This window comes from Lichenostomus cassidix, chromosome 3 (assembly GCF_008360975.1).
Source record: "Lichenostomus cassidix isolate B80296 chromosome 3, HeHo_3.0, whole genome shotgun sequence".
Taxonomy (NCBI): domain Eukaryota; kingdom Metazoa; phylum Chordata; class Aves; order Passeriformes; family Meliphagidae; genus Lichenostomus; species Lichenostomus cassidix.
The window spans coordinates 1,029,277-1,054,619 of record NC_139483.1 but is presented as its reverse complement, the minus strand read 5'-3'; the positions used below and the strand labels follow the sequence as shown (position 1 = coordinate 1,054,619).

The following is a 25,343-nucleotide window of genomic DNA, read 5'->3' as shown; positions in this document are numbered from 1 at the left end:
CAAGAGGTGCACACCCGACTGGCCCCACAGCCCTGCTTCCCTCTCACCTCCTGCCCCGCACTCTGGCAGCCCGAGGGAAAGGGAAACTGGGGGGAAACACGTCCAGCCTGTCTCCCTTCCTGCAACACCTTTGAAGTGATTCATGTGAACACTGCTGCTTCTTCCCGTTGTGCCTTGAGAGGAGCCTTTCGGAAGTCACCAACCCAAGGGCTTTCCAAACACTTTTCTGCTCTCTTCCGTCCCCACACGGCTGGGGAGACCACATGCTTGGCCTGTGACCTCGTAGCATCCTTCTCCTGGGCTAACAGCTCAGCTGATGCAAAACCAACCCCCTTCCACACGGACTGGGATTCACTCCAGCTCACATGAGTTTTTAAAAATATATTTGCAACTCAAAAATAACGTAAAAGTCACTGCTTAAAAAGCATCTAGAGAATTAAATCTTCAGCCAAAAACGTTTTGAGAAAGTTTTCTATTAAATACAACTGGTTACACATTTTGGTGAAAAAACCCCACCAAAATGCAGTTTTCTGAATCAAAAACATTAATTATGGCCATATTTGTTTTGATGAAGTTCTTCCACTGCAAAAATTTGATATGACTCCATATAAGTCACTTTTTTAAGTCTCAGATTTTTCTATTCCACTGGGAATTTTTCTCTAAGAGCAGCTTTTTGAGTTCTATGTTTTTGTTATATCTCCTTTTAAATTTATCCTATTTTGTTTTCCAGATCACTTTCTTTCCGTGAATGAAGCAGTGAATTATGAATGGAAAATTATTCAAATATCCTGGCTCAATAATCCAGGTAAAAGTAGACTCCCAGGACTAAATAGTTCAGCATTTCTAACAATCTCTGAGCTTTCCAACAGCAAACTCTTTATTCTCAAGGTTTTTTTCATAACTGTTGAGTTAAGATTTCAAATGTGAGACATTTTAAAGTTGTGTTATTTCCCCTTGAGGCAGAGGGCAGCAAAATATATTAAAAATTTACTCTTTTTGGTATTTGAATATTGTATTTATTCACCAGTTGAAATGTGATACTTATTTGTATCCAGAATTACTGTGGCGCTACCCGCATGCAGGATACTATTTAATTCCACATAGACAGCACCTGTTCTTTTTGTTTTACTGCTGTGAAACTCAACTGCATTTATTTCTTCTGTATGGTTTTAGCAGAATGTGTTTTGACAAGAGGCAGTAACTAGTCACTACAGAGTTTGGAACAAAAGGGGGGCTGCAACCACTCCAGGGAATTTCTGTTTAGCAAAGCTCCCGTTTTCCTTATCATGTGTCATTGGAAATGTTTATTTTGTTAACACCAGCAACACTGGTATTTTCAGTGGTCGGTGAAACCATATTGCAACAGCAACACTGGTCTGGGATTGGGGCCTCTTTCTCACTCCTCTCCTCCTTCTCTAAATCTGCTAAAGCTACAAATACTTATTTTTCTTCCTGCAAATATTTGACCCATGTGCCTAAAGATAATTTTAAATAGAGGATTTGGGGCTTTTAAGCCTGCATCAGACAACAAATATGCATAATGTCAGCGACCTCAATTTAGTTTCCAAAATAGCACATAGAGGACTCCCAGATTAAGGCTACAGAGAGCAAGAAGGCTGCTGTTCCTCTGCTTTTCATTTTTGGAGCTTACTTAATTAGAAAGCCATTCTGGAGGGATACAGCATTAAAAGACATATGAGTAGCAAGAACTGTTAAAAGCAGATGGAAGCTCAGTAACAGGAAGAGTGAAATTGAGGAACAGAGCTCAGGGATCAAGTGATTTATAGGCAGCAATTTTTGTTTAATTGGAAACAGTAGGAGTTCCTTATTAAGGACCATGTTATTCCCTCCACTAAGCAGATTTCTGCTGGGAAGGCAAAGGAGTAACCACTGCTCAGTTGTCCTCATGCCTCAAGGCCACAGTCCCTCTGCAGCGCTCGGCTGGAGACTGGGATGTCAGGTGACAATGTGGGGTTTGAGGGGACCCAGGACTCCTGTGCAGGACCTTTCCACAGCTGCCATGCCCATCTCTGTGCTCTGGAAGAATGGCCCTGAGACAGCAGCTGGCAGCAGTGGGTTCTTGGGAAGCTGTTAGTCCAGGCCTGGGAAAGGAGTTAATTCTGCATGCACAGAGATCACCTAAATGCTCTTTTCTTCTCCCAGTGACATCAAACAAGAGCATAAAGGGATGTGCCACCATGCTAACATTTGGGCTTAACACAGCTGAAGGACAACATTGCTACCCCTGAAATGAAACTACTCAGGTAGACAAGGTTTGCTCTCAGAAGCTGCGGGAGTGTGGAATCATTAAAGAGAGCCTAAGGGCACTTGGTATCTGAGGTGTGCCAAGGAACAGCAGAGCACCAGGTAAACAAGAGCATGAAATGTCTTCACGCTGACTGGAAAGCTCCTGCTAATGAGTCTGGCCCTCAGACAAGGACATCTCTGCATTTTCAAACAATGGGTGCTTTTCAGACCATGACAGACACGAGGCATGCTAATTCCCAGACTCCTACTCTGCCTCCCCACCTGGAGGTGATGTTCCCCTACTCCTTCACACAAGGTCAAGCCTATCAGGCTGATCTCCCCATCCCATAAAGTCTCTGCGCTGTTCCTGAGACCAGGGGTGCTGCTCATAGTTTTGACTGACCCTCTGCCTTCCCATGCCAACAGGCTGCACAGCCCAGACACTCTCCTTGAAAAACCACCAACAATCACCTAAGCACATCACAAGCCACGGAGCAGATAATGCATCCTGTGTTATCTCCCCTGGTACAGACACTCCCCCTCCCACTGCCTCCTTATCGGCCATGTTTCAGCTCAGTGTCTCTTCCTATTAAAGCAGAGGTGATTTGCTCTGCCTCCCCGAGGGTACAACAAGTCCCCATATAAATGAGTGCCTGTAATATCTGCTGTCTCAAGGCACTAGACTGTAACCTTGGGGCCTCCATCAATCTGTGTCTCTGCCTTTATTAACTGCAACCTCAATTAAACCAATAGGACTGTGAGGAAACCTGGCACCTGGGCTACTGGATTTTAACACTAGTAAGGAAACTCATACCTACTTTCTGTACAGTAAACCAACACTTGCTCCAATAATGGATTAAAAATAAATATTCAGGTGATGGGATGCCCATCAATGCTGCCCAAATTACACACATATTAAACATACACCTGTACAGTCCCTCTGCTGAAACTTTCTGGGTTATAGAAGGTCCTTACAGCAAAAGCCTAAACTGGTGATCTTTTCCTACTGGCCGTTGTATTATTAGCAGCAATTTCAGAACTCTTGCATTTTCTTTAAAGAAATTATTTCAAGAAATAGCTTGTACTGAATTCTATGGGAAGACTTTCTTCACAGTAACCCTCGTTTTTCCGTTTCTTCAAAAGTATGGCCATTTATTCTCATGCAAAGCCCTGCTCTGTGTTTTGTAAGCTGCATACTTGGAATTACTCCTCTTTCTGATGATTATTTTATGTAACAGTTTGCTTTTGTGGATAAAATGCTTTCTTTAGCAGTCAAGTGGCTCTTAGATGACTCCATAAATGTGTGACCTATGCACCTCATGATGCATATGAATAAAAATAATTTGAGCTAGAACGAACAGGAAAAAAAAATCCCTTTTCTGTGGGCAATTTAAGGCTAGATTCTCAGATTCTATTCTTTTTCATCATCACTGGAGTAAGCTATCTTCACTGTTAGCAAAGGAGAGTCTGCTCAGTTTCCATGGAATAAATCTAGAGAAACTCCACTGAAGGCTCATCTATGGGCAGATACAGCCCTTAGTTTATTGGAGTGGATCCAGGGTAAATAACTTGAGTGACCGAGCTCAAAAACAGCTTCTTAACTGGTCCCTTTTTAAAGTGCTGTCCATATTTTGGATACTGCAAAACAAACAAACAACAAAAAATCCGTGCAGCCATTACCGTCTAACGAGCAATTTTCCCCCACTTCCACGATGCCTCCAAGGCAGCCTGTAAACAGGCAGCTGACTGTCCAAAAGCACAGGCCTTCCAAGAGTAGCACTATTGTAATTCCCATCTCAAGAGGTCATGACAGTCCCTTGGAAACCCATTTGAAATGACATCTTGAAGCTACAACAGCAACAATATATTCCAGAAATATTTCAAATCCCGGGCGGAGCAGAGACCGCGGGACTTGGAGCTGTACAGCACCACGGCAACAGAGCAGTGTCCCTGGGGGGCCATGGAATCTGCAGGGCCACTTAATATGTAATGTCTTTTGCCTAAAAGTGGTGCTGTCCTGCAAAGTGAGAGTTTCTGGCTATTTTTGAAAGAGGAGAGACAAGAAAAGAAAGTTTTAAGTGCTTAAGGCCTCCTGTGTGAGTGCTCAGGTGCTGACGAAGTACGGGTCTGAAATAAAAAGGTGGTGGAACCCACAGCACAGATTTTGGATCCTCACCAAAATTGAACTCTGAATTCAGTTTAACAAAGCACTTTCCAGTCTCTCCCATCCACCTTGCTAATAGATAATTACAGTGTTGCCTGTGTCTGACTCTTGGCAGGACATCTCTAGCAGGTCCCGTGAGTATCATGGAAAATTCTCTGAGTGCAGAGATTTCTCCTCAAATACAAAATAATAAGGAAATAAATAATCTGTTTCTCTGTCTCTCTCTAGTGGCATCACTATGCTCCTCAAAGGAAAAGGAGCAATTCACCCTATGATTAAGTCTGGCACCTCCTTTCACTGTTATACCCTGCTCTGCCCTTCCTGCTCAGCCTCGACCCTTGAGCCTGTTTCAAGTAACAAGAGCTCCAAACACACCCTGAGGTCTGTGTCTCTTGAGACAGCACCTTTCTTGAGGTATACACTCACTAGCATTTCCATGTCATTGGTAATTGTCAGGGAGCTGCATGGAGGCTCAGAAGTAAGCCATCATTAGCTCAGAAATAATCACACTGATAAAGCCTCTGCTGCCCTTTGAAGTTTACCTTGCAGCGACTGTAGCTCTCCACACCAGAGAGCCTCTGCAGGATGGAGCCTCACTGAAAAGTCTGCTTAGAAAATTACTGAGCAGTCAGTCCTTCTCCTAATACCCTGTTGAAAATGAATGTTTCTAGACTAGAAAGCAAGCACACTCTGAATAAATATCAAAGCCTTAGAAATTTCTTTGAAAATCTTTTCAAGTAGTTGCAGTTCTGTAATCCCTTGTAACAACGAAGGCTATTCCAAAATATTTCCTAACTCATTAACAACATGAATCTGGCTTCCTCTTTACTATTAGCAGAGGTTTTTGCATTGACTCTGCCCAAATAATGAGCCAATTTACTGACAGACCCATTATTTTTTAACATAACAGGCTAATGAAAAAAATCCATTCATGACCTGGCAGAAGTTAAACAGCAACGAGAGAGCTGCTGTCCCTCATTTTCCATCTTCCAGAAATGATGGCTCAGCATTTTGGCCTTTGTACTTCCAAGTGTCAGGGAAGTTTTGAGGCTGAGTTTAAGGATGACAAAAAGCTGGGACCCGATTCAAATTTATGTGTTGGTGTATATGTTCATTATTATCTGATGACCAACAAATGGAGATGTATCATTGCTACGGAGGACTCTGAGTCTGGTAAGTTTACAGTGGCTCTGTGTTTTTATACTATGATTATCTTCACATCTGTCTACTTCCACCATGAGTTCATCCATATATCCACCACGTCTCGTCATTTCATGCTGTATTACCCAACACACTTGTTTTTTTTTTTACTTGAGAAGCAAAATTAGTGTAGAATTTGAACTGCAACTATTAAAAACTTTAGAGCTTAATGTAAGAGCAACTCTGCCCAGAGGTTCAACCTAATTAAAAATAGCCTGAAGGTTTTTACTTCCTGATACTATGATGAGCTTTAAAGGGAAAAACCCTCCCCTTGTTGTCTGTACTGCTATTACAGGATTAAGCAGTACTATGCAATGGGAGGTTAACTGAGCCATTGTCATGATTAAATTCAAAGGATTAATATTTCAGTTCAGTTGTTTTTCATTTACACATTTTCTCCAAAGTTCACATTAACGCTGACTGCTGCAAACTTAGGCAAGTCTCTAATTACCCATTGAGTTTAAGTGACCCATGCAGAACACTTTATTTCAGTGATGTTCAGCAAGCATCCCACAATGCAAAAACTGACATATAAGGTAATTTAATCAAGCCAGATCAACAGGACAAAGCCCATCTCACTGCTGCCCAGAGCAGCTTGAACTCACGCCTGCTAAAGTTCATACCCAAAGTTCACTTCAGTCTACAGGACAGTGATTGGCTTTGATGGGCTTTGGATCTACAGTTTGGATCTACAACCACACAAGTACAGATGCAAACTGACCAAATCAAGTGAAGGGACTGCTGGCACAAAAGGGCATGAAGTGTTTGCTCCTCACCCAGCAGAGATCTGGGAATAAGTAGCCTCAAATAGGAGGTGCAAAAGCCCTGCCTCAGTGGCTCAGGATTTTCACCTCAAAATCACTCTTTTCAATTTAATCAAACTGCAAGGCATGAAGGAGTCTAGGAAAAGGGACCAGGTTGCTGCTTAAAAATCCAAGCCTGCTCCAACAGACAAGAGGTAACAAATTCCCAGAGAGAAAGGCAGATGCCTTTCTCATGTCCAGACCTTGCTCTCGTTGTGTACAACCTGATCTGGGTTTCTGTCCAGCACCGGAGCTCCATGAAGAAGGGAAACCACTGAGGGTGTTTTTCCCTCCTAATGCTTATTGTGGATGAGGAACACCCTGCTCATGCTGCAGCCCAAGAAGCCTCACAGCCTTTTTTCAGGTATGCTCAGTGAGCTGCTGTGACAGAAGATGTGTGTCACAGTGCCTGTGGTGAGTCTGTGCCATGGAACACTTTCCATCTTGCCAAGCAGCTGCACATCTGAAAGTCCCCTTGAACACATGGGTTAATGATATTGCCATTGAGGTCTGTGGTCAGACCTTGCTGTTGCCAGGAACAGGGATATAACAATTCCCTAGAAGCCAGCAGAGACAGGAAAATAAAGGACACAACAATTTAAAGTACTAAGAGAAGCAATTCCTCTGGTGCCTCATGTCCCCACCGAGCTCAGGGGGCCACAGCACAGGAAGGTCACTCTGGGGTTTCCCCCCACACCTCAAGCCTACTACAGGAACCCTGAGCTTTTCCGCAGACATCACTGTGTGCTGGATCTGCTCCCTGCTTCTCTCCTCCTGAAGTTAATACAGTTCAGCAAAGTTTAGTTCACCAGAGGGTCAAGCCTGAGCTGAGATGAATCTCATGGAACTTCACTAAGCCCTTTGCTTTTTTTTCCACTGAGAGGCATGCCATCAAAATGCCTAATATGATCCCCCTAGAGCTCCACTTTGTTTTTAATCTGATTTCATTTATGTGTATCACTATTGGTAGCTTCTCTCTTGGAAAAGTTTTGCACTATGCAAAACCTTATTTAATAAAAAAACACTGGCAGTAGAACAAAAGCTTTTTCCATTACAAGAACTTATCTTTTTAATGCTCTATCAGTGTTTTATTATTATTTTGGTATTTGACATCTTCCAAAAGCATTAAAAAAGTTCTTGAGAGGTCGTACAGCTTTACAGTGTATTCTCTGATGCCAATTCTGATCACAATCTAGTTGAAGATAAGTTTCATGAACACTAGAAAAATAAAGGCCTTTCATAAGGGACCAAGTGATTTCAAGAAGAAAAGAGTACTTTAAAACATGCGTTTCTTGCTTTGAAGCCCTATTTTAGAAATGCATAGAGCACAAATCTCTCTTGAGGATACCAGAAATTCATCTGGAACCTGGGGAGTATTTATTTCAAATGATGGTAGACAAGTATCAGAAATAAATGATGTTATTTACTTGCAAAAACACCTTTTAGAACAATGACTATAAAATGTCATCTTTTCTCCATCTCATGGAAATCTATCTAGAGCTAGAGAAATACAGACAGACATTAGATTTAGCAATGGAGAGTGAATAATAATCTAATCTGCTACTCTAACAGTAAAAAGATTATTCTGAGTTAGCTACAGAAGTTATTCCTAAAAATTTCCTATCACTTATGTTATTTAAGCTTTCTTACATATCAATTAGCTTGAAATAATAAGTCTTTAGGCTATCCATTAATTGCAGCACTGTTGGCACAATCTGTATTTAAAATTATGCAATGAAAATTAAGCTGAAGCACCAAGCTGTCTTGGCTAACAAAAAAGATTTCCTCAGCCCTTCAGATAGAGAAGGAGAGATAATGGGGGCACTGAATTCACAGGAGAACTCATTCTCAGTTTACAATTCTCTCCTGTCACACATTGACACAGACTGTGGAAGCCACAAGCTTAAAAATCCCCATGTTTAACTCGCAGTGTTGCATTTCCAGTGCATCCATTTTCCCATCGATCAGTGTGGCTGCTCTCAGGCAAAAGGGAAAAGAGCTCCCATGACTAATGCAAAGGAAAGGCAGCAACACACAGAACCTGGACAAGAGCTGCTTAAGGAGATTCTGCGCAGGATAATTACAAATGCAATGGATGGGGAATTCAAATTGTTAAGTTACTCTTTCAGAAGTCGGGGGGAGGCAGGTTGCAGAGGAATATCTGGTCCATACATCAGGAGAAGACACCAATTTTAATTTCTCCTGCTGTTATGGCTCGAGGCTCTCCAAGAAGCATCCAACCCATGCTTTTAAGTCATCCCGTCATTGCAGAGCAGATCTTAGGACAACTGAACGTCTCTTGTCTGGTCATATTTTGCTTCACAGCTACACGGAAGCTACTCTTTGGCATTGGTGCCATTTGGGCTGGTTGCTGCTGGCACCTGTCAGAGGCACAGCAGGGACTGCCACAGCTGCCACAGCAGCACTGACTAGGGCAAGTGGGTCACTTCAAAAGTGCAGCCCTTCCTCAGTAGATGGTGCTTTCCCAAATCCTCTATTCCTCCGTGTTCAAACAGATCTTGGGAATGGCATCTTCCTGCCACAGAAATTAGAGTAAAAGCAGCTGAAATACTCTGATGGAGGGAGCCATACCTGGGAGAGAGACTTCTTTGGAGTCAGAGCAGCCACAGCAGCTCAACACCTGTCTGTCTCAACACCAGGCTCTGCCTGCTCCACCAGCAGTTCCCCGACTGTCTCCTGCATCCTACAATTTATTGTACTTCTAAATAAGTAAAGGCAGAGTGTCCTCCTCGTAATATTAATAAGCTATAGGGAGGAAACAAGGGTGAACACTGAGTCAGTCCTCTTGTGAGGTCTGTGTGCTTGTGGATGCATATACTCACACATAAAAAAGGGAAGACATCTGAATATTTTTAACTACATCAATATAATGACTCCACTGGCATAAACATGGGTTTTGTGGGGAAAAAAAATCATGTTACTGTAATATTCATACAAAAGATGCAGTTTGTTCAGGGAGGACAGGTACAAAGAGGATCTTTGGTGAGGTATTTATCAAAGATTTGTATTTTTTTTTTTTTTTTTGTGATCTCCAGCATACTGTGGAGAGGGACCTGCCATGGGTCTCTGGGCAATGACAGAACTGGACATGAAAACACACTGTGGGCACTTCTGACAGTGGTGGTGAAGCTTTACTTAATTGCCCAGAAAACGTTTCAAAAAGGAATTCAGGAGGGAACAGAATATTTCAAGTTCTGAGCAGGCAACATACATATTTACAATGCTCTCTCTACTGGTGACTGGATGGGAAAGCAGACACCTCTTTCTCAAAAAAGGCTGTGGACCTGTGAGCACTTATTGCTTTTCCCCATTGTATTAATTTCTGCAGCAGCCAATAGAGAGGATCCTGGCCTATGTAAATCCTCAAATATGGTTTATATCACTGAATTAAATATGCTTATGAGTTGCAACCATTGCATGGCAGCTGATATTACAAGAAATTAACTCCAGCCTTTAGAAAAAAGAATCACTTCAAAAGTAAAAAAGCTAAGTAATAATTTAAAAATAGGAATTAATTTTCAACCAATTAGTATTTCAAGTGGGAGCTGCAGTATTGCCTGTCTGAATACAAATGGGAATGAAGGGTACTCCAGGCCAAGAGGAGGCGTTAACACTGACATGGAACTGGGGAGAATTTACTCCTTTATGGCATGGAAAGCACAAACCCCTGCTTGGAATTCCAATGATCCCCTGACAGAATGACGGACAGAGAGTTCTCATGCCCAGGAGCTCTTACAGCTTCCATGCTGCTTGGCATTACAGGCTGGTCTCTCCCACCTCCAGCAGCATCCAAGCTATGGAGTGTAAGGTGGATTGCTAAAATGATAGGCAAACACTTAATTGCTGCAAGTCAATCCCATCAGGAATACTGATTTCTGAAACTTGACCTCTGCTCTGAACACTGAACCTGCAAAATTTTCAGCAGAAAGGAGCATTTTAAGAGCAGAAATACTACACCAAGATCTCACTGCCTGCAGAATAAACCTGATCTAAACAGGCACTTCTAAATCTGCTAATAGAAATAATCTCAAGGAGGACCACAGATGAGTGGCTGTAAGCTATTTCTAGAAATGCTACCTTTCAGCATCAGCAGGCTGTGAGATAATTTGCCCTATAAGCTCCACGCCGTATGTTTTATTCAGGCATTAACACCTACTTTCTGCAAATAAAGCTGTCAGGATGAGAGGCACCACGGTGCAGTATCATTCCCACAGGCCATGCAGTAGCTGAACCTGGAGGCTGAAGTTGTACTGGGCAGAATTTTGGATGTGTGCAACAGCTACCAAAAGACTTACAAAATTCCATGGTATCAGGGGAAAAGGACAGCTTGATCTGAGACAACACGTGCATGATTGAAGCCTCACTGAAAAGCTCTATCATGCACTTAAGTGTCCATTTGAAACATAGCTTAAAGGATGAGAAAAGTGCAGCAGTAGCTTTTAGGTCCTACTTTTTAGAGTTCTTATGAGCCTTTCCTATCCAGCAAAAACATTCCAGAGCAGAACCCACTTTGCATAGAATAAAAAAAAGGTTGCAGGTTCAGACCAGACTTGTAAGTCTACATTCTTTTGTCTGGCTCGAAATATTATCTTAGGTTATTCTACTGCTGACAAACAAAACTGTGAACTACATGGGAGTTCTTCCTGTAGCTGTCTAACATTTAGTCACTAGAGGATTCAAACAGCTCCTGAATGAAGCTGTAATTTTAGGTAATTTCTCTCTGTTTCTGCATAGCTATTATCATGGCTTAAAAGGACTCTGTGCCTCTCCTGCACAGAAATGTTGTCTAAGGTGACCAGTTTTGTTCAGCCCGAAGCTAGTGATTTACTCCACTAGAGCAGGAGCCAAGATACTCCCTTCTGGTCTGCAAGAAAAATTGACTCTCTCCTTCTGCCCTGCCTGCCCTCCCCTATCCTGGTCTTTCAGAGCACCCCGAATGCTTTGTCCTGTGCATGCAGCAGTGAGAGCTTAGAACAGAAGGAGGTAGGAAAAAAACCCATTTCTTCACATTCCATCATTCTTGTATTTGCTTTGGTGTGATGGATTCTTTCACCCCATTTCAGATTTCCCTGAGTACTCAGTGTCAATCCGTTTTGTTTCCCAGTTTTCACGCACAGGTAGGGTGACCTGTATGGCAATTCCACCATGCATAACTTCTCCTAATACCATTTCCTTTACACAGTCTATGAGGCTGAATTCCTGAGAGCAGGATGAAGGCAAGGAAGGAATAACTCAAGTGGTTACTTGCCATCGCAGGAGGTTCTTCTCTGGGGTCTGATTTCCTTTTAACTGTGCAGGAGCAGTTGGATTTGCCCAGGCTCCCAGCATCCTCCCAAGATATCCTAATTTGACCCAGGCAGGTGATACAAGGTTGGCCTTATATTATGTAAAATGTAAGCAGTTTATGACAAGAACGAAGTTAAAACAAGTTCTGTTTTCTTCAAATGTTCAGTGGGTTGTTTCAAGGCAGCTCATCTCTATTCCCATCCTCCTGCTTTTCAGGAAAGGAGGACAGCACATCCCTCAGGAACAGAAATCAATATTCTCCTGTCACTTAAACACAAACAACAAAGAAATCCCAGTCCCTGAGCAAGCAATTGCCAGTTTAATCTTGCCATCTTCAGTAAGTCACTCCTTTGAATACTGTGGAGGTGCCAACATATTCATTATGGGCTCCACTTTCTTTTGTCACAACCACTGTGCTCAGGAAACACACATATTTAGTTCCCTTGCCTGTGTCCAAGAGGAAAACAATACTCATGAAATCAAGGCCCCACCTTGCAGTTTGCATGTCTAACCTTGCCACAATGAGAGAACTAAACAATATTTGCAATTGTGTTATTTTTAACAAGCATTTGAAAAAATGTTCACTTATTATGCAACAGTGAAAACCTGTAAATAAACTGTAAGCACATAATGATGTGAATCGATACATGAGGAATACCTTGGGGTCTGTGTGAGCAGAGGCAGGTGATTCACAGCAAAAAAAAACCTGATAAACCAAGTTATAGTCACTTCATAAATCAAACTTAGCACTTGCCTTTCTGTAAAGCATAGAAGTCAACCTGTATTATGCAAGGCACAGATCAAGCACCCAGAGTTAATTCCTTCTTTCTTGTCAGTGCATGTCCATGGAAAGGGACATGATAAGTATTTAAAAAAACCAAACAGTACCCTCCAGACAGGCTAAGAAAACAAATACAGCCGTCACTGAGAACCATGGCAGTTTTCTCCCCAAACAAGCAAAGCATATTAAAGCAATCCAGAAGAAAGCAGTAGAAGGGGAAATGTTAAATAAAAATACAAAACAAGGAGGATTCCCTGATTCAGTGACAGAGGTGTGTGGCTTATTGCTACCCCCTTGACAGGGAAAGCCCAAGAACTCCTGGCATGACTGTGTTTGCAGGAGGATACAGGAAGTTTGCTTATACATAATCATGTCTCCTGATAGCAGACACACCTGAAATAATGCATCATTCTATCACCATCCTGTCATCATTAGCCCTTCCATAAAGCAATCAAAAAACTCCCTTCATTTACTTTCATCTTTCCTCCAGGCTTTGCCTGCCTTTCCCCAGTTGTCTTCTGTTCTCTTCCTCCTCCCTGAAAAACTCACTCTCTTACCTTTAAATCTTCTTCTTTAGGCTTCACTAATCCTGTTTTACTGATCCACATTCATCTATCCTTTCTCTTTGTACCCCAATTCTTCCTTCTGCTGTGATGCCCTGGTTAATCCCCTCTTTATCCCATACTCTGGTGTCGCAGATGACAAATCCTAATTTATCTACTTGGTAAACTTAATCTTCAGAGGTACCCACAATTCCTACCTTCAGCACCTTTCCCCATCTCACCCTTCTATGTTCAGATGCTCTCAATTCCTACCCCGACATTAATCAATCTTCTTTACCTCTTTAGACAGAAATTTCATAGTGCCTTGGTGTTTTGATCTGAGAGTACTGCAGCTACTGTGAGCAGAGAACAGAGGATATCCAGATGACCCAAAAGGCTGTGGCAAGAAAGCTGGGACAATCATGCTGTTACACACAGCCCCTGATGGCTGCACTGAGGTGGGGCAGAAGCAGCAATAAATAAAACAGGCAGGGAGGCAATGGGGTGGGGGATGGTCTGAAGAAGGTACAAATCACTTTCACAGTCTTGAAGGGATGTAATGGTCAGTAGCAGCTTACGTAATGCAGCTAGCAGGTAATAATCAGGGCTAGAATTGATCAAAGATTTCTGAAAAACCCCCAAGCAGTAAATTGTGGATGATCCTGACTTGGTTTTGACATGTAAAATGAAAACAACATCAGCATTACTAGATAAAAAGGGGAATTTTTCACTCACTTTCACTATAGTCTCATATTCCATTTCTACTTCTGTTTTTCCTCTACTTCTTGTTCTTCTATGCTCTTTAAAACAAAACCAAGGATCATTTCAATTTGAGGTGATTAACAATTACTCTAAGCTGAAATGACATAATTCTGTGCATTACAGTAAAGCAACATCTCTTTAATCTACGCACTTAATGAAAAACAAAAGATTACTTCATGCTTCTGTGTGCCGGCCCATTAATATTTGACTAGGTACACATTAGTCACAGAAATCAGTCTATTTATCACCACCAGGCACTCCATGCTACAAGAGGATAATATTTCAACTGTGTTACGTGGGAGATGCAGCTTTAGTTGAAGTTGCAGCTTATGCAGGTTGCAAAAAGTGTCACTTTTTTTCCAGGAAAGGGAAGGAAGCATCTCTGAAGGAAAGAAATGAGCATCAGCCATTGCCACCTGAAGGATGTGCTTAGAGAGATACCTCTGGCCTTAGGCTGTGATTGTGCCTAATGCCACAAACTCAGGGCAGTTTGGATGGAAAAACCTCCAAGGACATCACCAAGTGATTCCAGGAGTGGTGCTGCTCCAGCCCATTCCCTTGGAGTCAGTCTAGCACCAGTGCCTGAGCAGGAAATGCACTGAGCGAGTGTTGGACTCACTGCTCTTGGAGGTGTTACCACTGTTCTCTCACCTCTGTCCCAAGCTGGTGTTTATCTCTGAAGGTGAAACTCGTGTTTGGCAGTTCAGAGAGTAGCAGGATTGTCAGATTGTCCTGAAGCCCCTGATGTGCTCCAGGACTGACAGATTGTCCTAAAGCCCCTAATATGCTCCAAGCTGCTCGGAGCCAGCTCAGGACAGCATCACACACCACTCTGAACACCCTGAACTCAAACTCTCTCCCTTGGAGAGGTCTAAGGTCTGGAGCAGAGAAGTCTTGAAGGTAATCCAGCAGCAATCAAAAAGACACAAGTTTTTTCTTTGGTTTTTGCACTAACTAGAAGTTGTCTAAGAAATTATAGGCAGGAAGTGAAAAAAATGAGTGACTTTTTGTTGCTAATTGCAGTCCTTAAACAGCATTAACCTGCCATTTTCAAGTGGCTGCAGCATGTTTCCTTCTCTGTTGTGTTAAATGGTTGTGGTAACTGTTGTGTCTTACTCTAAAATCAGTGTTATTGCAGCGTTAAGAGATTTACTGCTCCATATGGTAGCAATTGCATGAGTTTGGTTCTATATGCAGAAGTTAAATCGCAGCTCCCTCACAACAGAGTTGGTGCCACCAAAATCTTGACAGTGCCCACAGCATATCCTTTATACTTTATCACCTACTCAGGACAGTATTGTATCTGCAGTGTCTGAGCAGGGAGCTGTAGTGGCATCCCCTGTCACACACAGGTGACATGCAGGTGACAGCCAGCCATGGAATAACTGCATGTGAGCTCACTGAGGTAACCTGTGCTTTGTCTTAGGTGTCAGGTTTGTTATAAATGAAACTGAAAATGGTAACCTTTAAAGAGAAATAGAAACAGACAGTAACATAAAATAAAGCTTTTCATTTAATATGGAAAGATGAAATAGCTTAAAAACAGAGGTAGTACCTTTAATATTTGTTACAAAACATTTCCTCTCAAAGCATTTTCTTAAACTGAATACAATTATTGAGTCACTTCCTTGGTAGTGGGTGAAGAAGCAGAACAATATGTCTGAGTACTGTGTCCTCATTTTACTTTCATGCAGATTCATAAATGCCTTCTAATTGAGTCACAATGCAGGCAGAAAATATCATTAGCTAAACGGCTGGATTTGATTGAAATTCTGCGTAAGGGAACCTATGCCATCTTCTCATGTTGCATTGCAAGAAATGAATGAAATTAGTTTTATTTATTTTCTCCTTGAACTCTTTCTCACCTTGACAGCAGTGGGCTGTAAAGCTACAGCATTAACACTGACACAAATGGTGTTAGAAGATACACGTGGGGCATAAAATGCTCAGAAAATGGGTGCCAGTGATTGTGGCAGCTTGCACCATCTTGACATGCAAAATGAACCTAAAATATTAGCTGAGGAAGCAGAAGGTGACAGTTTGTAGCAGGAAAGAATGTAGCAGCAAGAAGGTGAAATGTAAAGTGAAATAAGTAAGCTACTTTGTTTTGCACAGTTCCTAATCACTCCTCCTGATGCACTTCATTTTTCTGTCCCTTTGATCTATGCACTTCACTGGTTCTGTGCTCTCCCTGGCAGACTAATCAGATAAAGCAACTCACAGAAAACTGGCAATTTTTACAAAATTACATGTAAGTTTGCAGCACACAAACATTTTGTTGCTTGGGATGTTGGCCTAGTTACTTCAATGAGGTTTGTAACTACTGAAAGCAGGCTAAGATTTGATTAACATTTCTCTTAAAACCCAGAAAACACTACTAAGCATCCTATTGCTAAATCCCTCAGTTTGTAAAACATGAATACTTTTCCTTTCTTTTGGCACCATTTTTAGCCAGCCTCCCTGTTAAAGGTTTGGGAACGTTTTGGTTTGGGAAGAGGTGTGTGCACTTTGTGTGCAGCCGTGTGTTGTGCTCACACAGTGGGATCTGGGTGTGTGAAGGAGGCACACATTTGCCAATATCCAGCCTTTACCTACCTGCAGGATGAACATCAGAAATGAGTAAACATTTCAACAAAAGCAACATTCAAAAACGGCAACAAACCCCCCTCTACATAACCAAACTGAGGGATTTTCCCCTTGATTATTTATCAAAACACAGTCCATGGAAAGTAACAGAGATATCCAGGTAGCATGAAGGCAGAGGAAATTACAGGGTTACCAGATCCAAGCACTTAGCTGTGAGTAGGCTATGCACCACTCAAACCCTGTGTTTTTTATTGAGCTTTTAACAATATAGTCTGAGCACCTGCACTGTTGCGATGCTCCTGATCCAAATGATGGTAGTGCAGCAGACACATATCAGATATTTACCACAGGGATGCTCACTATTTTGGAAACTGCAGGTATGGCCTTGCAGCATAAGAAAGACAAAGTAAGAGAGAAATACAGGGATTGAAACCAACACTGAATTTCAGGCTCTTTTCTATTCTGATGGTCATGACTGTACTTGTCAAAATGACCTGGTTTTGAAAATGCCTGAGCAACTTCTTGATTCCAGTGTGTGCAGAGCCTTTCTGTTTGTACACACATTGCATCAAGCAGCACTTTTTGAAATCTCTAACACAGAGGTAATAAACCACAGAAGATACATACACTTCCCCAAGTCATAAAGCAGCCAAGTATCTGTTGCTTTTATTAGTGCTGAGACAACATTTTGGGGAAGACACACACAGAAACCAGAATGTAGAAGAACACTGATGACAGGGGACAGTGTTAAAACACTATCTGCTGTTCACAGTCACTGTCTACCTAATGCTGGTTTCCCAGAAGCTTTCTGGAGGTACCAGAAAGTCCAGAAATCAATCCAGTGCATGTTTAAACTTTTAGAATATTGAAGTTACGTATAATCTGGTTTATCTGATGGTCCCGGATGTGTCCTCACCTGTGCAAAGGGCCACAAAAAAAGCTGCACTTTATATTTCTAGTTTCTAAGCTGTCATGAAAAGCTGTGTTGTGTTCTCAGTTATTGTGCCGTTACTGTAAAGACCTATGGCCATAATTAGTCCAGATTTCTCTCCTTGATGGCACATAGAAATGGAGCACAGAATCTTGTCAATCTCCACAATAAATTGTGCTGATCTAACACCTCCAATCAAATCTTGTTAACCTGACCGTTCTTCACAATTATCCATCACGAGCCTTTAAAAGTACAATGAAGAAATGTGCACCAGGGAGAAGAAGAAGGGCATAGTGTTTATCCAGGAGAGCTGCCTCACAGCACATGGGTTAGTGTTCTCAACAATTCACACACCTTTCAGCTGTTCAGCAACTCACACGTGGTGCTGCTGCCTCTGCCTTTGGCAGACACTGACAGGATTTTCTGAGAGCACAGCAGCACAAAGCCACCACGCTGAAGAAAGCAGAAAAGATTTGTTAAAGCAGTTTGAGGGGAAATGGAAAAGTTTTAAGCAATGGTGCAATCAAAGTGACTTAAGGTTTTTAGAAATGAAACATTCATGCCTGGTGCCTTCTTTTTCTGCGCTAGATTGCTCTCACCAAGGGTCCAGCTAACTGAAGCATACCTCTTCTCTGGTGGCAACTCTTCTGAAAATCTGGCCAGCTGAAGAAGAAGCAAGCAGAGCTCACTGGCCACTAAATGGGAAAAGCCCTCTGGAAAACTGCACATTCTCTCCAATGGACCAAGCAAAACTTTCTTGCTCTTTATGGAAGCATCCCTGGTCTAAATTCCTAAGCCATGACTCCTTTTCAAACTTTGTTTCCAGCTGTGTTGTGTAGCAGAGTTCATCTTCAATATAATGTGCCAGATGTGTTTTAGGCTGTTTTTCTGTAGGTATCTACAAACCAAGTAACACAGAAAATCAAGGGGCAGGGGATGCGCTTTCCCATGGGTGCCATCTAGAGCAGGGTGGCACAAACAGACACTTAGGACAAAATCTACCTCATGGCAACACAGAAACAATACAGAAAAACATTTAAGGCAGCAACTTGTATTCATATTTTGAAAGTTGTGAAATCCAGTTATATTCTTATCTTCCCTGGACCAGAAAAGATGCTTCACATCCTTGTCACAGAGACAAGACAGATGTAGGTTTGTTTATCAGTTGAGCCAAGACTGACTGTAATAGGCAGAGGAAGAAATGCAGGAGGAAGAGCTTGGTCCTGGCTTTGATCTCACTCAGTGAAACAGTAAAAAAAATTATTCAGATTAATTCTACTGCATGTCAGTGAAATCACTGGTTTAACAACAGCATGTGTGGAATCCATCCCTGTGCAATTCCACCATTAAGTTACACACACACAATCCAACTGCAGCAAGAACAATCTTTAGATGCACTTCTGTTTCTCATCCTGGGCAAAGAACATTCCCATTCCTTCTTCCTATTGATGACTTTAGATATAACCTTTGAAAAAAATCGACTGCTATTATACAGCAGCTCTGTAAATGCCAGAAGATTACATCAGAATATGCATCTTTCAGTTCAAAACAAAACTGCCAGACCTCAATACAAGGTCCAAGCAGAGAACTCTGTACAAAACATTTTATTAATCACCTTTAACATACGTAGTAGAGCTTTTACTAACTTGCAAGCTAGGCAAAGATCAAGAAAATGGAATTTATTTCTCAGAAGTGAATTTCCATTAATACAATAAATGTTAGACACAAAATGTCCAATCTGGGACTCTTATCCAGAGTTTGTGTTCCTCTGGTCCAGTAGGAAGAGTTAATGCCCTGTGGTTATGAGGCCTAGAGATTTTTGTGAAAGTTTCCTTGGAGGATGTGAATTGAAAGTCTCAAAGATTTAGGACATAGGTTTACTCACTGAAGTCAGTCTGAATTTTGCTACTGGTATCAGTCAGAGTACGTTAAAAGTTCACTCTCCATTCCATGGATGCATTTGGCACACTGCCTTAGTCTGAGAGGTAGCTCAGCAACCCCTGTGAATCAGCTACTCATCACAAAGGAGTAAAAATTACTTTAAAAATTGAAAGAATGTGAGGGGAGCCAATATTTCTACAGCTAATCCAGTACAGTAGGTTGGCAAGGGATTATTTTAGGGCAGGCATTCCAGTCTGGTCAACTAAAGGGAATGAAGGAATCAAAGAGACTTAGATTACCACTGGGAGCAGGCTAAAGAAAGAAAAGCAACATAGAAACATTTTGTATTTTCACCAGGCAGAACATTTTTTTTTTTTATTTTTCAGTAAGCACTAAAATAAGTGAAGTCTAGAGTTCTTTCCCTGGCCATGGTGACACAGCCATCAAGAGCTTTAGGAACCACTGACTGCTGCCTGACATGATAATGAAACCTTTTTGCTGTCCTGTAATGGTCTCATTCCTGTAAAGCCTGAGTGCCAAGGCTGCTGTGCAGGAAACAGTCAGTGTTCTCCAAAGCTGTTCCATCACAGGACAGCACTCAGCTGTCTCAGACTTCCTGCAGGAATCTGCATTACTGAGGACACTTTTCCCCTTGTAAAGCCTCAGAATGTCTAGAGCACGTATTCCAATATCCCTTTGATACAGATGAAGTCTCTCAATATTTTATGTTAAGCAGTGCTGAATTCTCAGTCAGCCTTTAAAATTTGAGTGTTACAAAGACATTTATGTACATATATGTACAAAAACATAACAAGGACCAGAGAGGACCTCTGTCCTCTGAGATGAACCATAAAATAAAGAGCAATCAGCTTAGCTCCACCTTAAAATCAGCCGTCTGTCCACACAGTGCATCAATTTAGGATAAGGTACTCAATACCCAAAGCTGGAGCTATTTGTCTGATGGCTGAGCTAAGCATGGGCTAACCCAGTTCTTTCTGCAAGAACACAGCCTGCAGCAATGTCCTGCCATGGCTCCCCCTTCCCTCTGTCCTCAGAGTAAACAGGAAAGCAAATGTTCCACTGCATTTGATTGCTTTCAAGTGTAAAGCGGTAATACAGATTTTGAAAGTAAATTATCTTCAGGGAATATAAAGGACCTGGTCCTCTGATCTTGATGGTGAGACAGAAGCATGGAATAGTTCGAGCTGGAAGGGACCTCTGGAGATCACCCAGTCCAACCCCCTGCCCAGGCAGGGTCACCTGGAGCAGGTGACACAGGAACACGTCCAGGTGGGTTTGGGATGTCTCCAGACAGGGAGACTCCACAGCCTCCCTGGGCAGCTGTTCCAGTGCTCTGCCACCCTCCATGGACAGAAGTTCTCCCTCATGTTAAGGTGGAACCTCTTGTGTTTGAGTTTATGGCCATTGCTCCTCATCCTGTCACTGGGCACCACCGAAGAGTCTGGCACCATCCTTGGCATCTCTTTGAGATATTTATATGTATTCATGTGATTCTCTCTCCATATTCTTTTCTCCAGACTAAACAGGCTCAGTCTCTCCTCAAAACAGACCCAGAAGCTCCTTGTCTCAGAAATTGCCTTTCTGGAAATGATACTCAAAATTGGAAGACTGCAAATTAAAGGAAATTCTCATCCTATCCCAAAATGTAATTCTAAATCACACCAGTACCTATTCAAAGTGATTCCAGTAACATCTGAGAAGATTATGAACAAATGCCAGAGAAACTGAGATCGGCATCAGGCTGAGAATGGATGTCTCATTGATTCAGTGCCCAAAAAAAATGTAATAGTTTAGTTGTCTTATCAGACAAACTGATTTCCTTTGCAACTTTCCCGAGCTCATTTCACTGCCAAGGTCTCAACTCTCCCATCTGCAAAACTGTATGAAATACAAGTTACTGATTCAAATTTTAATACTATTAGAATCTGAAAGCAATAGCATGGTCTTGTCTTACACACAAGCCTGATAGCTTAGGCAATTTCAGGGCTTTCTTTGTATTAAATATAGCAGATTGCACAGTTTTCTCTGCAGTAAAAGGAGATTTATTTCCTAAGAATGTTCAAAATCCAAATCCTTTCCCTAATGAAGTGTCAGATAAAAGAATCTTCTGCACAAACACATCAAGAAAATGTCATCTCCCAATATTTCATTAAACATTAAGTGACTGTGAACCAAACAAAAAACATTGGTATTTTTTGACAAATTGTTATTAGTTCCATTTACTTTGTAAGACAGAATATATATGACAGTTCTTCAAATGACATGGGGGAAATCCCTTCTGTCCTGATGCACTATACTCTATGATAAGCTCATTTGTTTGTATCTAAGAACAGATTTTCAGCTTCATTCCTTTCTGCAACCAAAGTTAGCTTCAGATAGATAATGTAGCTGCTGCTAATAAACCCAAGATGTCTTAATATCAATTTGCTGAATGGAAAATCCTGCTTATTTTGAAGTAATTTAGTACAGCAGTACCTGTTTAAGATCAATTCACAGCAGACTACTTCCTATTTATTGCTAATTAAAATCACGGATTTCCTGTTCCAAATGGCATATAAGCCTGAAAAATTAGCTCAAACCCAGTGTGCTATTGACTCAGCTGTGGGAGTGCATCTAGACTTACCACCTCATTCCAAGGTTTATAAGAACAACTACTCTTAGGAATGGCAAATCAGCCAGAGCTCAGGTGAGGAGGGAAGCCAGGACACAATCACTGAGCTTTGCCTTCTCAACATTGTGAAGGGCAGAATGGCTCAAGTGTGCTTTAATCTCCAGCCTGAGGTACCAAGGGCACACAGGCTGGAACTCTCCCTTGGCACATGAAATATGAGGACCACCCAGCCTTTCTGCCTCAATCCCAGCCCTTTCCTGCCTTGGAGAGAATAATACTCCAGTTGTGTGCCAAGGGGATATCTGCAGGTGGCATCTGGGCTTAACCTCACCCACCCACACTTCTGTTGTCAGGTCCGAACAGAAATGTTTTCAACTGATTGTGCTGCGTAGGAACAGGCCAATTCTTTCTCTTCTGGAACACAGTTCAGCCAGGAAAACATGCAAGCTTGGGAACAGCCATGAAAAATGGAAATATTGGGGTTGTCCTGAATCGAGGGTGATTCCACCCAGTGCTTTCAGTACATTGCTCCTGAGCATTCATGTCCCTGAGATCTGAGACTGCCTGAACTGCAGAGTTCCCAGGAAAGGGGCATCTGCTGCGATGCGCGGTGATACCAAATTTCCAGAGGGCAAGGAGAAGGCCTGTACCATTCCTGTCTCCCTAATCCACATAAACTGAAAGAAGATGCACTTACAGCAAGAAGGTGCTTATTAGTAAATCAACCTTTCTTTTTATTTTTTTTCCCCTCCAAAAATCTTTGCCTCATTCCCACTGCAAAAGCCTAAGATCTGCTTAGGCTCCTCTTAGGGCTATTTAATCAATCACAGCAGCCTGGACTGCATTTCCACCCACAGGTCTGAGTTTAGGACACCATGACCAAAGGGACATAGAAAGGTAAAAGCCCTCAAGGAAGCAGCCCTGCAGACCTCAGGACAGGCACATCTCCAGAGCTTTGGCAAACCAGGTGCCAATGAACACACCAAAATTTGCACCAAATCCATGTAAGCCTCAGTGAAACAGAGATATACCTCCTTTAAAGCTTTTATTTCATGCCCCCGCATAAGGTAGTTGCCTGAGCACTGCACATGTGGACAGTTTTAAACTCCAACTAGTAAATGTTACTGAAAATAAATAACTTTTGTTAATGCTAGCCTTTGTTTTTCAATTCTTTGAAAGACAGCAAAGATCATTTTGGAAGATCTGGTCTGGAAGTAACATTCAGAAGCAAGTTTTAGCGTCCAACTTTGTTACTAGAATTTTCTTTGACATGCTAAAAATACTTATTCAAACAGCTTTTCCAGTCTGTCTCTTACTAATTTTTTTTTTTTAAACAGTGCTTGGTGATAGTAATAACATAGCAAAATATAGAAGAGGTGCATAATTACCGTAATAATTGTGTTGAATGCATATGCACTACCTTTAATAAGAGAGAAGTACTTCAAGTTGTCTTTCATTGTATAAGTGTCTAATTCCTTCTCAGATATTTATAGAATTCATTTGGCTGAAAACTGTGTTTAAGAAGCAACTGGGCAGGGACTGTGTATTTGTGAGAGACCCCTGTAGAACCAACCAAGTGTTTTAGGGTCTCTGTTCCTGCACTGAGCTACTGCAAATTCATGAACATTATTATTTTTTGAAGGGATGGAGTCCTACTACACCTAAAAAAATGTAAGGGGGCTGAAATGCTCTTGTATTTCAAATTGACTCAGGGCCCAGCTTTTTTACAGATGGAGGACTTCAGTTCAAATTTATGGATAACTTCAATTGGTGTAGCTAAAGCAGACAGCATCCTTAGCAATCCTCCTTTTCTCTCCCTAAGATGATGCCATTCTTGCAGGCATGGCTGAGCGAATTCTGCATCTGCTTGTTAGCTGCTATGGCTTAAATTAATTAAGTGAATGAATGTAATCTGCTGCCAAATGGAATTCACATTAACAGGCAGGACCACAAATAAGGAAGAAAGTTGGGGTTACTTATCTCACTGCAGGGGAGGGAAGGGCAGAAAGCTGAGGTAGGTGTTGGACCCAGCTCACTCAGGATACAGTTCTCCAAGGAACAAAGAACCAGAACCCACAGATTGCTGGTAAAGTCTGAGCAAAAAGCAACATTTTGGTTCTCTTCAGTCTCATTTATTCCAGTAGTTCAACCTGACTGGCAAGCTGATAGAACCAGCAGTGCTGATAGTGTCCAAAAGGGAATTGTGAAGTGACAGGGGCAGTTCCCTCCGCCGGGGCAAACCTAAGCCCTGCTGGAGAAGGGCTGAACTCTGAAGCTGTTGAATGACAACTTCCCCCAGGCCCTGGGGAGCTGCCCAGCAGCACAAACCACTGACAATGTGCGGAAATAATATCTGTGATATCAATGCAAGCAAATATTTGCCATAACACTAATTCTATCTGCATTTCTTATTAAAAGAATGCAATCAAATTAATAATGATAAATATAAATATAAATATTAATATTAATATTAATGTGTTGATATTTAGATGATTAAAAGTACTTTTGTTGTTCAGAGAACTAAGGTGCTCCTGTTTTCTGCAGGTTTGAAAAAGCCCTTTATTTATCTTGATCTTGTTTTCAAACATAACTCATTTATTTACAGCATGTCAAGGGAGAAACCTAATTTCTAAGGACATTTTCCAATTAACTTTCCTAATTAAAACTAAAAGTTAGACTCAATTGGTTTGTAAATAGTGTTATCTAAACCCCATCAAATTAATAGATTCTGGGAAATGACTGAGAATATACCTACACAAGCACAATCAAAATGTTGCCCATCTTCCATCTCCAGGTCTGAATGTCTGCTCCTTTTCTGCCTGGTTTGGAAACAATGACATTTGCTCCAAAAGTCTGGAACATTATTAGGGAATTTGCTGTTCCCTTTGGTTGCTGCCAGACAGCGCTGAGAGCAAAGGCTCACATGGAAGTTTGCACTCCACACTACGGGCTTTAATGAGTTTTGAGAGCTGCTGTGAATATGAATCTGTAACAAGAATCTCTGCAGTGATCCAACTTCATGAATTTGTGCAAGAATCCTGTAATATCCCAGGAAATGCCTGCTGCTGCACTGATTCAAACCTCTTTCATTCAGACTGAGAACTTTAGAAAGAATTCACAATTTCAGGAGGGACCACGATTTTGTCTGGAGTCCCCTTAAGGAAGTTTGTGTAAGGCTTTCAAATTCTATCTTTGAAGTTAAACCAGACACAGGAATTGGAACCTAGAGATCACATTGTCATGTCTGACTTGGGGACCAATTAGAAACAGACTCATCCAACTGAAGAGTTCATGAAAACTGGAAAAACATTTAAATCCAATAAAGTCAAAGAAGATGGTTGCAAACTGCTTTAAAGGCCTGAAATTACTTATTTCCCCAGTGCATTTATGGCAGTGAATAACCACACTCTGTGGATGCAAGAGCATTTCACATCTAAAAATAACTTACACTGTGCACTGATCACAAATCTAGATATACCCAAGGCAGCCTGGAGTCACAGATCAATT

At 41.7% G+C, this 25,343-nt stretch overlaps 1 protein-coding gene across 5 annotated transcripts in view; it reads right to left on the bottom strand.

The window, feature by feature from the left end:
• PLCB1 (phospholipase C beta 1) overlaps positions 1 to 25,343 on the bottom strand; it is a 344,760-nt gene that overhangs the window by 7,200 nt on the left and 312,217 nt on the right. For 2 of the 5 annotated variants that reach the window (XM_085053976.1, XM_085053975.1), the window contains exon 32: positions 13,780 to 13,844. The exons of 2 other annotated variants lie outside the window; for them this stretch is intronic. In XM_085053976.1, the coding sequence (XP_084910102.1) occupies positions 13,806 to 13,844 (39 nt within the window). In that variant the 3' untranslated portion in view covers positions 13,780 to 13,805. Of the gene's footprint in view, positions 1 to 13,779; positions 13,845 to 15,301; positions 15,998 to 25,343 lie in introns of those variants that run through there. One more of the 5 variants, XM_085053974.1, reaches the window with a different exon arrangement.